An 11,619-nucleotide genomic window follows, 5' to 3' on the forward strand; every position below is an offset into this window, starting at 1 on the left:
AGTATAATTAATAATGTGACAGACATTTAATATAGCTCAATTTATTTACAAAAAAATTCTAATGAAAATATCCTCTTCTTTCAAAACACAAGAAGTCATAATAATTAACAATATATGGTATAAAGACACGGAAAGTCATATATATTGTTCAAGATATCATGAAACCAAAAAAAAAAAAAAAAAAAGACCGTTATTACTTTTCTATGTCTTATATGATTTTCTATAAATCCTATAATATTCCAGATAATGTTGTGACATTTTGTATTTGGTATGATATCCTGTATCAGTAATATTATTTTTTGATAATTATTCATAGGATGCAAAATGATGTCATACTATTATTATGACGTTATGTTATTTTTTATAATATTTTATTGATTATTTTGATATTTTATTATTATCTATGACATGCTAGTCAAGCATGAACAAAATAGAATAAAAGGAGAGAAATGATATTTTGGTCAGAAAAAATTTAAGAAAAAAAATTGAGTTGTATTAAATATCTGCTTCATTGTTAACTGCACTATCTGTCCCAATTGGGTGAAGCAGTATTTTTTTTCTCCTCCAAGGGTGGTGGACAAAAAATTTCTCATTGTTAAATGGGTCAAAATAGGTTAAATGAGTTAAAGGTCTAATCTAAATCTGACTTATTTAATAAATAGATCTATATAAGTGAATCTGTTTATGATCTAAATCTATTTATATCAAATTCAAACTTATTTAAAGTGGATCGTTCATGGATTGGAGTGATAGATTAAGTTATGAATTGTCACCTTTAATTGCATCCATCGTATGCGTAGGTTGGGCTCGGGCTGGTCAAATCAGATCCAGATGAGTTGGGCCGATAAAATTTTTTTTTTTTTTTTGGGTTGGATCGGATCAGATCGGATCGTTAGTATCAGATCGAATAGGGTTGGATCGTTAGCGGTGGTTTTCCGTGGACGCGGGGCCCCGTTCGCGAGTCTCCATCGAACTCTTCCGACCGTGTTTGAACGCCGCAAAAGTCCAAATGCTAACCCTCACTTCGCCTCTCTCCGTTGCTCCTTATGCTCTCGTTCCATCTGGGTCTAGGGTTTCAGCCATCAAAGTGCAAATCACTCCCAAAAGCATCTTATCGTCGAGGGAAGGTAGTAATCTATTCGCCGCATCCGGAATCTTTTCCAAGATTTCCACCGTCATGGAACCGGACTTTTTTCTCAACCTCTTGTTAGCATCTGAGATTTGGTGTCTTTCTCTTTCTTGCACAGGGAATCCGATACTCCTGCTGCTATATGAGGAATCACGGTCTGTAGGGGGTGAAACAGAAAAAAGAGCTTCAAATTTTCGTTGTTCTTTGGTTCTGAGGAAATGAGCTCGGTGGCTCTAGGATCAGTTTTTGTGGATGTCGGATGCCTACGGAAGGTTAGTATTGCGAACTGTTTTTTATGGAGAAGCAAGGGAACTGGAAAATTTGTTTCTTTAAGTAAAAAAGAATTGATTTTTAATAGCAGAACGAAGTGGGGAGACTAAAAGTAAGCAGACGGAATGGATCAGTGCTTCGGGTGAGAGCATCTGTGGCTTCGTCGCAGCAAAGCTTAAAGCTTGCGAAGCCAGAGGCACAGAAATCAGAGAAAACGGTCCGAATTGGGGTCTTGGGGGCCAGTGGTTATACTGGGGCCGAGGTATATTTCTTTACTTTTCCTCCATTTTTACTCTTTTTCTATTGGAATTTTTAGTTGGTAAGCGATAGAATTTTTAAATTAGATGATGATTTTGGAAGATTTATTTCTATTGGTTTAAAAATTATGTAGGGAGAAAAGAAGTAGCTGAGTACTTGATTCTCTAAATGCAGGTTATACAAATGTGAACAATAATAACTCTCTTTTGGTTTTTACTTTTCTAAATCATTAGTGTTCATGGCTGATCGTTAGATTTCCGAATCTGGATCTCCACTGGCGGTATTTTCAGTATCCTTCCTCTGAAGTTTAGTATTTTTAAAGATCAGTCAGCAGTAGAGTCTATTTTGAAGCTTCAGCTATATCTTGCTCTCAAAGGTGTATAATTTTTTGGCAAGTACAAGTGGAGTGGGCTGGGATAGATGGATGTCCAAGAATCTTGTATGTTGAGATGTATGAGGTTGGATGATTCCTTTGATGCCTTGTGTATGCCACAAGAAGATCTAGAATTTAAGGGAGTGCTGAAAACTATATGTGTGTTAGATAGAGGCTACCGTCTACATACATAAAGATGGCATGTGCAAGAAAAATCGTAATTAATGATGCTCTGTTAACAATTTTTTGTATATATTAATTATGGAATTTATTCCTTTCTGCTTTTGTTTTGTTCTGCATATGAAACTGCTTCTTCTTTTGTTTCAACCTTTTTGGTTTCAATCTGCTAGGTCTCTGTCCTTATTTGCTTGTTGTGCTCGTATTGTGGTTTGTGATTGATTAATAATGATGCCTTTTACCTATTAAAAGAAGTATCACAATTCTTTCATGCTAACATGTTATGCGATTGATCTGTATGTTCAAGTTATAGGTTCAACCCCAGCTTAACCATCTGAAAAGGTAGAAGTAAGCAAACTATGCAGGGCATGGCCCTGTAACAAATTGGGCTTTACCATATACAACCATACAAGATATAATTTTCTAGCCCTACCATTATGCTTATCTATAATGTCGGGTGGTGGCTTGTTATAGGTTATTTTCTTTCATTGTTATTGTCTGAACTTTATCAGACTATAACCACTACCTTGTGATTTTCTTGTCTGCATGGTTTCCAGTGTTGAGATTTGGGTGATTCTCTCTCTTTTTCTCTCTATCTGAGCATTTTGAATGGCATGTCAGTTTTTTAATTTTGTTTAACAGATTATTCGGCTCCTAGCAAACCATCCACAGTTTGGTATTACGCTCATGACAGCTGATAGAAAAGCTGGTCAATCAATTGGATCAGTATTTCCCCACTTGGTCACACAGGTACATTTCTTTATCCTTCCTTTCCCCCTCTTCTTCTCCTTTTGTCTTAAGGTTTCAGCTGCTGCTTTAACCAGTAATATGTTCTCAAATGATCTACTATTGGGCCTCAGTAATAAAAAAGGCTGTGTTGTTCTTGTTGTAGTTACCTTTATGCTAGATATTGAATCCTTGAGCTTGAAAAAACAGCAGATGTACCCATGTTTGCTTTTAGGAACTGACATGGAGACATGAGTCTTGGAAGTTGGAAGTAAAACAACTTGGGTTGGATTTTCAGTTCACAAGATTGCTAAACCAATTTTTTATCCTTTTTGGCCGTAGTCATATATTATTGATAACCAGTTGCATATTGGAGGAGTTTTGATATATTTTTTTATCATAGAATCTTGTCTTCCTCATGGCTTTGTAATGCAATGCTAAATGATTCTGGTGGAACAAGTGATAGGCTGATGTCAGATTATCTGTTGATTTACAGGACTTACCTGATATGATTGCTGTTAAAGATGCAGATTTTTCTGATGTGGATGCTGTATTTTGTTGTTTGCCACATGGAACAACACAGGTTCTTTTATGTTGCTTTTTTAAAGAAATTAGCAAAACTGAGGTAGTCTTCTATGAATGAGATAGACAATCTGCTTGTTTCATTGTCTGACATGTTATTCTTCTCACAGGAAATCATCAAATGCCTTCCTAGGGGGCTGAAGATTGTTGATCTCTCTGCAGTATGCTTCGGGTGCACCTTTTAGTAATTTCATATGAATTTTTTGAATGCATACAAGATTGTCTCTAGATTCATTTCTTGTGATAGGTAACTGCAGTTAGTAAACACTTTTACAGGATTTTCGGCTGCGTGATATCGATGAATATGAAGAATGGTATGGTCTTCCTCATAAAGCACCAGAATTGCAGGTAACTTTGTTACTTTTTTGGATTGCATTTTGCTTTCCGCATTACAGTTCCATCTTAGTTTTAGTTCATATTCCTTTGCTTTTGCAATTATTACTGCTCAGTTATGCTGTTAGTACTTCCTCTTTGTCATATATGATGATTTAGTCACTGAAAATGGTAATTATGGAGAAAAATGCTCTGGATAACTTGTTATTAATTTTTTGTCATCTTTTGAGGTTGCTTTGTTGGATATTAGATTGTAAACTGACGATTGTATACACATGTTACTATTTACATGACAAGAATGAACCTTTGGGTTTATGACAGGAAGGGAAAAATCTGTCCAGAACAGGGTTTGGAGTGTATTGTTTACTCCATCAATTTGATCAGTTTGATATTGTGCTCGTGAAAATTGCTGTTCATGGAGTTCGATTAATAGTTGATGTCTGGGAAGGATCTCAAGTAATATTTTTGATATTGTCTATATAGGATTTCCAGTCTTCTTTTTAGCTGGCCATGTAAAATAGCCATGGTCCATTTTCTATCATCTATTTGCATATAGAGACTCTGGTTCATGTATTTGTTGTGTTTTTTTAACATCATTCCTAACTGTATAAGACATGTATATACTTTGGAAGGCCTACATAAAGTTGCCATAGCAAGAAACTCAGCATCGACCAAGAGGATTTTTATCATGTCAGAAAGTGGTTCTACAATAACTCTAGAGCTCATTGTTCACCAGTTTGATCCATAATGGCCAACTCCACGGCCAATGGATCTTGCTGGTTATAGATTGTCCTGTCTTCTTCAACTTGTCACTGGCAGTACCCAGTGCTTTAGGTTTTTATACAGGTAACATCTCAGCTGGCTCCTTTTATTTTTCTAGCTTTGGGTCCAAATGGCATATTTTGCTGATAATACATGATTTGATATCTTTATTATGGAGGAATCGAAGCTTAAAATGGAAAGTGCAGAGAAAAAAATAAGAATGCTTGAACTTAGTTATAAAAGAATGAACATAATCTGAAGCAGCCAAAATTTTTCGTATATGCATTTCTGTCACTTTTAGGTACTCCTTTCCTTTTTCTTTCTTTGCAATGTCAAACTTCCTGGTCCTTAAGCAAGGTCATAAGTGGATCCTCAGATTTAACATTTTGTTCACAGTAACTTAGTGGAACACTGCAGTAATTGAGGTCTTCATTTCATTAGTAATGCAGACTAATCTGTGCACTCATGAGAATCAATTTATTTACAGGACTGGGCTTTATGAGCTTCAATTTCATTATTGTATTTACATATTTGCAAGAAGATTTATGGATCACAACTTCATTGCAACTTGAGCTTGGCAGTCAGGAGATATATGTGGAAAAAATCCAAGACCTCTAGAAGATATGGTTGTTGGGCTGTTGCTGTTTTTAGATGACTTTTGATAAAACTATGACTGATAGTATTACCTAGTGAAATTATATGCCCTGTATCGAGCATTTGCATGAACAATGGGCAACATTTCTAAAAGAGTCTAGGTTTGATTTTATCTTAGTCGACATTTAGTTCCTTCCCTTAGATGCCATTTAGTAATCTTTTCTGGCCAACCTATATATGCTGTAGATTGTTGACTCCAATTCTAAATTCAATATGAAAATTGGAAAAAAGAAGGTCAGCTGTACTGATTAGGTTCTTTCCTTTTGGTTTTTTCCCCAGGTTGCATTTGTATTTCTTTAAGGTGATGTTCAATTCTAGATGTATTTGGTCCATTAACTTCTAGCTGGTTTGACCTATATATTCTTGGTTGGATATTGTCCTCCACATCTGGAGGCAAGTTTTGTGATTTTTTTTTTCTTGTTTCTGCTTTTCATTTGTGCAAGATGGATAGTGGTGCTATTTAAGCTCTATCATTTTATATCTTTAGAAATTCTTGCTGATGTTTTTCCTTGTTGATACAGAAAGAGGCTATATATGGGCTGACAGAAGTTTTGAGGGATGAAATCCGAAACGCACGTCTTATTGCAAACCCTGGATGTTATCCAACATCCATCCAACTTCCTCTCATTCCATTGATCAAGGTTTGAACTATATAACATATGATCATAGAGAACATATATTGATTTTAATCCAACAGTTAGCAGATTTAGATTCGCGGATTTGCAAATAAGAACTGTTAGATTTGGGTTCTATAGAGCTAACTTACTAAAGCATGCGTGATTAGTCAACTAAATGTGGATAAATTTGTAAAAGTCAAGGAGAAGTTCTTTTACATTATTTATATGCTGTATCCAACTGCCATTTTGCCTTAGCTTTGAAATAAATTTAAGTAGTTGTAAAATATGTTTCATTCGAACAAAGGATGGAAAATATGATTAAAAAAATCTTTTCATTAAAAAATGAACTTATACCTCTTCGATCTATATAAAAAGAAAATTCTCATTATATCCTTGGAACTACCTCTTTTCCTTACCGTATACACTAACTTGACCTCTTAGTGGAACCTCCTCGAACATTCTGCACTTGCCCATCTTATTAGGTTTCTGATTATGTTTACCTATTAACTGTTACATTATATAAATTTTACAATTAAATATATCCAAAATCTATTTAAATGAACTTTTATCCATAGCAATTCAAAGTGAATGATTGGATTAACATTAGCAAATCTGTAGGCAATTATTGGTTAATGTTTTTAATTCTGCATTTGATATACTACATTTTTTTAGAGGTCTAAGCATTTGATACATTTTCAAATTTTGCTTGATGTACAGGCTCACCTGATAGAACTGACAAATATCATTATTGATGCAAAGTCTGGTGTTAGTGGAGCAGGTTCAAATACATCTCATTTTCTCAAACTTATGTTGTTAAACCAATAAATGAAACTTGTTAGCTGTAAAATGTAGATGTTTCAGCATCATTTTAGCAGAATGTAATGTTGGATGTCATGCAGGACGTGGAGCCAAGGAGGCAAACCTTTACACTGAAATTTCCGAAGGCATTCATTCTTATGGAATTACCAAGCATCGCCATGGTATTTTATTGTTGTGGTTGTTCCGCATTTGGATTTTTTCTGAAAAAATAAAGCCTTCCACTTTGATCATTCTTGTCATATGCATCATTTATCAATAAATATTTCGTACAAGCAACAATTTTTTTGTCATTTTCTTTGACAATATGCTTGCTTTGTTACATCATATGGTGAAAATGATGATTAATTTTAACCTATAAACTAATAAATTCCATAAATGAAAAAGATGCATATTAGATGCATTTAGAGAGTTATTGTTAATGGATGGACAACTGAAAGCTTCATTACTAGCGATGTAACTATAGAATGGGAAAGTTATGATTAATGATCTTCCTTACTGAAATTTTGAATTTAACAAAAGCAAAATGTTTGGAAAAGCTCTAAGATATGCATAAATAATGTCAGTTACGAGGCTGCACTGGCTTTAAATTATATATATAAGTCACTTTTAGAGGCTATTGGCAAGGATAATGGAATTTAGCACAAGTGGGCACTTTCCAAGAATTATTTTGACCTTATATCAAGGTGCAGCATTAAGTTTATTTTTCCTGTATCGATAAATATTAAACATATTTCAAAAGGAGAGTTTTGAAAAAAGATTAGTGTTATTTGCAAATCCAATGTGGATTTTTTAGAGCATAAGGAAGTGCTAAATTGGTATTGTGAAGGAGCATGTGCATGCATGTGTGTGTGTGTTGAATAGCTAAATGAGTGGCATTTTTAATTATTTAAATTGAACTTTAAGTAAAGCTAGATAGCTAAACAATGTCCATGTGCCCATCCAAGCATGCACATTTTGGTGATCGCATATGCATGCATGTGTTTTTGTATTGAATAGCTAAACAAATGGTGATTATAGTTATTCAAATTGAAATGAACTAATGTTATATAGCTAAAAGAAGAAGGTTTTATGCACAAATTTCTTGTTAGCAATCTGGTTGCAGCCTATAATCTGTAAAAACTGCTACTGCAAAATTTATAGGTACAATATACATGCTTATGTTAATGACTTAGTAGGTTTCACCCCCTACTTTCCTTCTTTATTTTAAAATTTTCTGGCAGCCCTCCTGGTTATGAATGTAAAGATCTGAATTGTAAGATTAAGGTGCATAAGTTTTGCCTTTCTTAATTTGAATCATGGGATATATCACTTTTAAAGTACCGGTGCTGTCTTGCTTTTGTTTTCGAATTCAGAATGGGATGCTATACTTCTCCTTTTATTATTGCAGTTCCTGAAATCGAACAAGGACTATCCGATGCTTCACATTCTAAAGTCACAGTTAGTTTCACTCCTCATCTGATGCCCATGGTAAATGTTCTACTCGATTCTTATGTATACTGTTGAAGTCAATCTTATTTTTTATTGTTATACTCCTTTCAATGCCCATGTTAGCCCGTTCAATTGTTGAACTGGCATTTATGTCTTCAATAGAGCCGTGGAATGCAGTCAACTATATACGTCCAAATGGCACCTGGGGTGACTATTGAGGACCTGTACCAACAACTGAAGACTACTTATGAGGTATATCTGTCATCATCAATGTTCACTCTCAGCCAGTTATTCTTCATGTATGTTTAGAATCATTATCAACTGTTATCTTTAATATGTTATATTGCTAGAAGACCCTAAATGTGTGAACACTAGATGTTTAGCTATGATAATAATTATTTTTGAATAGTTAATTTTTTTTGAGAATCAGGATGGGGGACGGCCAGCCAAAATCAGGGTGAGAGTAGGATGGATCCCAAGTCGCTAGACTTTGCCAACTCAAACAGTAGGCATCCTCTTGTGGAACATTTTTGCAGCTTCTTTTTACCTGGAATAGGAATCATATATCAGCACTCATTGGATGTTGACCAATTGATTAGTTATCTCCAAGATTGTTGAAAGTGGGTAGTTAGCTTGTCATAGGACTAAGCCTGCAAATCTAAGTCTATGTAGCAGGAAACTTCTATCGGAGGTGCTGCACTGGCTTCAAAATTTCTGGAACGTCATACATGCACCCACTTCCTAAGCACGTCCTTAAATCTTTTTCAGAGATCCACTTCCCCATTCTTGCATCAGAATCTGCTCCTGCTCCCACTTTAGGTAACTAAGATCCAAGTTGGTCGACAGGATGTTCAAATTGTGTTTATAGGGTTGGGTTGATTAGAGATGGAGGGAAAGAGGAGTTAAGGTAATAGAGGAAGCAGAATATTTGTGTTGCAGGAAGGTGATTGGATGACTAGGTTGTTGATATTGAAGTCCAGGATGTGAGTGCTCTATAATGATTGACCCAAACATAAGGGAGTTGGGTCTGTCAGGGAGGATAATGGCTGACATTTTGGCTGGAGATTTTGTTATGATAACAGAGTAAGGTGGTGTTCTCACAGGTAGGATAGAGAAATGGGAAGGGAGATATGATCGACCGTGCTGAGGAACTGGGTAACAGACAAACACACTGTCATACCTTAGATATTTGTTCATTCTTATCTAATGCTTCTTAAGGCCTTCTTCTTGAGACTTCCTGGTTTCACCATCTTATTCATGATCATCATATTTGATATGCTATCTTCTATGTGGAGACACCTCTCATTCCTGAACGCTTAGATTATACATCTGCTAGATTCAAATCCTTGTAAAATTTTCCTGTAAGTTTGTGGTTTTTCAGTGATTGCAAAATGTTCTAGAGGCCTTTATGCTTTGATTGTATTTGTGATATGTTTCAGTATTTTCTTTTTTTTGAGAATACTAGTTGTCAGTTTTTCATAGTTACACATAGTGCAACTGTGGTCATGAAAATGATCTGTTCTCGAAAAGGCTCAACGTTTGTGCATCCACCTTAAAAAGTATTCATGGTCAACTTGAATATGAGATGGTTTATTTTGGTCAGTTTTAAATTAAAATGTTTACATTGTATATAACATTCACGCTTGTGTAGGAATGGGTAGATGGTTTATTAGTAAACATGAGAGGCCAGATGACAAGTGCAAGCTTTGATGTTAATGTTAGACATAGTAGGAATGGGTAGCATCGTTGCCGATAATAACAACTGGTTGGTTTGTAATGTCTGAACATCTCATGTTGACCACATGTATGATTTGTTTAACATCATTGAAAAATAGTAGCTATATGTTTTTCTTTCCCTCTTATTACTTGATGACTCTCTCTCTTCCAGGGCGAAGAATTTGTTAAATTGTTGGGGAAGGGTTCTGTGCCCCACACACATCATGTCCGGGGGTCGAACTACTGTTTCATGAATATTTTCCAAGATCGAATTCCAGGGAGAGCAATTATAATTTCTGTTGTATGTGCTGTCATTGATCTTCTTGTCTACTCCATTTTTAAACAACAAAACGTTTATTCACCATTATTTGTAAAAGTGGTGATGCCACATGCACTAAACGCTGTTCTTCGCTATGCAGATTGATAACTTAGTAAAAGGAGCATCTGGTCAAGCCGTACAGAACCTTAATTTGATGATGGGATTTCCTGAGAACATGGGGCTCCAATACCAGTCATTGTTTCCTTAATATAAAGTGAGGCAAATCATTAGGCTAGTCTATATCTTCGTCCCATTTTTATTTTTGTATTTTAACTAACTAGAGATTCCGGACCTCAATGCTCAGCTTCACCTATAAACTCATTTTAAGTTGAATGATATTGCAGGAGATGGTCAAGGGCTATCAGCCTTGCTTCATATTAGGTGCTTGCAAGCCTGATAACATTGCAGGCAGGTGATAAGCCATGGATTTTCTTGCTGGTGTTAACATCATCTTGAAGTAATCTTGTTTGCCCGTCGCACATGATGTTATTTTAAGTTATCAAATGTAGCATGGTAAATTAATAACTAATGAATATGTAGTAGCTGAAAAATGCCATTGGATGAAAGAATAAAATTTGGTTGACTTGTGCAACCAATTATCCGTGCTGTTTTTTCTAGGCTGTTGCATTGCTTGTGAAAATTATTGACTGAAAATGCTAAAGTAGAGACGAGAAGAGCTTCGGTGCAATTGTATTTTCAAAATCAATGTTTACTGTTCATAAAAGAAACCCTTGATGCAAGTTGCTTCTCTTTGTTCAGATCCTCTCCAAGCTTCATGGCTTGCAAGGTATTGCTCCTGCCTGCTGACTATAGTGTGCTCAAAGATATGTCTTTATATTATCCTTCCTCGAAGGAAAACAAATCTGATTGAGTCTAATTCTTGCACACGCTCAATACTAATCTTCTATTTGTATAGTGGAAAAAAATTGAACCCGGCAACCTGAGGCCGGCATCCGTTACACAAACTGGTTTCTCATCCCACTGTGAATGAAAAGACATTTGACATTGTGTGGAGTGCTTTCTCTATTAGTGTTTTATTTTTTTTTCTTTTTTTTACCCTTTTGGTAGATATTAAATATCAACTCAAAGGGAGTATGGGGCTATTTTTATATCTAGGGGAAAGAGAGAAGACAACCATTATAGGATGCCAAAAAAAAGGTGGTTTTCGGTTGCAGTTTAACTCAAGGACATGAGAGAGCGAACGGCAATCTTGCAATCAAGCTCTTTCCTTGTCAGCAATAATGGACAGGTGGAGGAACTTGCTTTGCCATGCGAGCAAGCTAGACAAGTGATCCTTGCCAATGCCTGCTGGTGCCACATCCATTTAAAAACAATAAATAATGAAAAGTGAGTTACCCAGTTATATTCGCCAAATAATTACAAAATTCCAAATTAAAACAGGCTGTGCATAATTTTTGAGTAAAATGTACATCGTATACTTTGATTTAATTTTATT

General features: G+C 35.3%; 1 protein-coding gene across 3 annotated transcripts; it reads left to right on the forward strand.

The window, feature by feature from the left end:
- The first annotated feature begins 969 nt into the window (after positions 1–969).
- LOC105060005 (probable N-acetyl-gamma-glutamyl-phosphate reductase, chloroplastic) lies at positions 970–10,769 on the forward strand. Of its 3 annotated transcripts, none has more exons than XM_010943551.4 (15): positions 971–1,127; positions 1,248–1,401; positions 1,488–1,661; positions 2,850–2,957; positions 3,430–3,516; positions 3,626–3,676; positions 3,792–3,863; positions 5,786–5,905; positions 6,599–6,659; positions 6,781–6,861; positions 8,088–8,167; positions 8,291–8,380; positions 10,017–10,145; positions 10,264–10,377; positions 10,508–10,769. In XM_010943551.4, exons 2-14 carry the CDS (start codon positions 1,348–1,350, stop codon positions 10,369–10,371), a joined length of 1,215 nt encoding a protein of 404 aa, XP_010941853.1. In that variant the 5' UTR covers positions 971–1,127; positions 1,248–1,347; the 3' UTR covers positions 10,372–10,377; positions 10,508–10,769. The 3 variants fall into 3 exon arrangements, with proteins under 3 accessions (XP_010941856.1, XP_010941853.1, XP_010941855.1); XM_010943553.4 differs by having other exon boundaries at positions 1,491–1,661; XM_010943554.4 differs by lacking the exon at positions 10,017–10,145 and having other exon boundaries at positions 970–1,127.
- The last annotated feature ends 850 nt before the right edge of the window (positions 10,770–11,619 follow it).

Source organism: Elaeis guineensis, chromosome 6 (genome assembly GCF_000442705.2).
Source record: "Elaeis guineensis isolate ETL-2024a chromosome 6, EG11, whole genome shotgun sequence".
Classification (NCBI taxonomy): Eukaryota; Viridiplantae; Streptophyta; class Magnoliopsida; order Arecales; family Arecaceae; genus Elaeis; species Elaeis guineensis.

What these genes read in the sequence shown, in the direction of transcription:
- LOC105060005 (XM_010943551.4), top strand. Translation starts at nt 1,348, where the DNA reads ATGAGCTCGGTGGCTCTAGGATCAGTTTTTGTGGATGTCGGATGCCTA. An exon ending in TGCCACATGGAACAACACAG is followed by an intron (nt 3,517 to 3,625) that starts GTTCTTTTATGT and finishes TTCTTCTCACAG; the next exon opens with GAAATCATCAAATGCCTTCC. An exon ending in ATAAAGCACCAGAATTGCAG is followed by an intron (nt 3,864 to 5,785) that starts GTAACTTTGTTA and finishes TTGTTGATACAG; the next exon opens with AAAGAGGCTATATATGGGCT.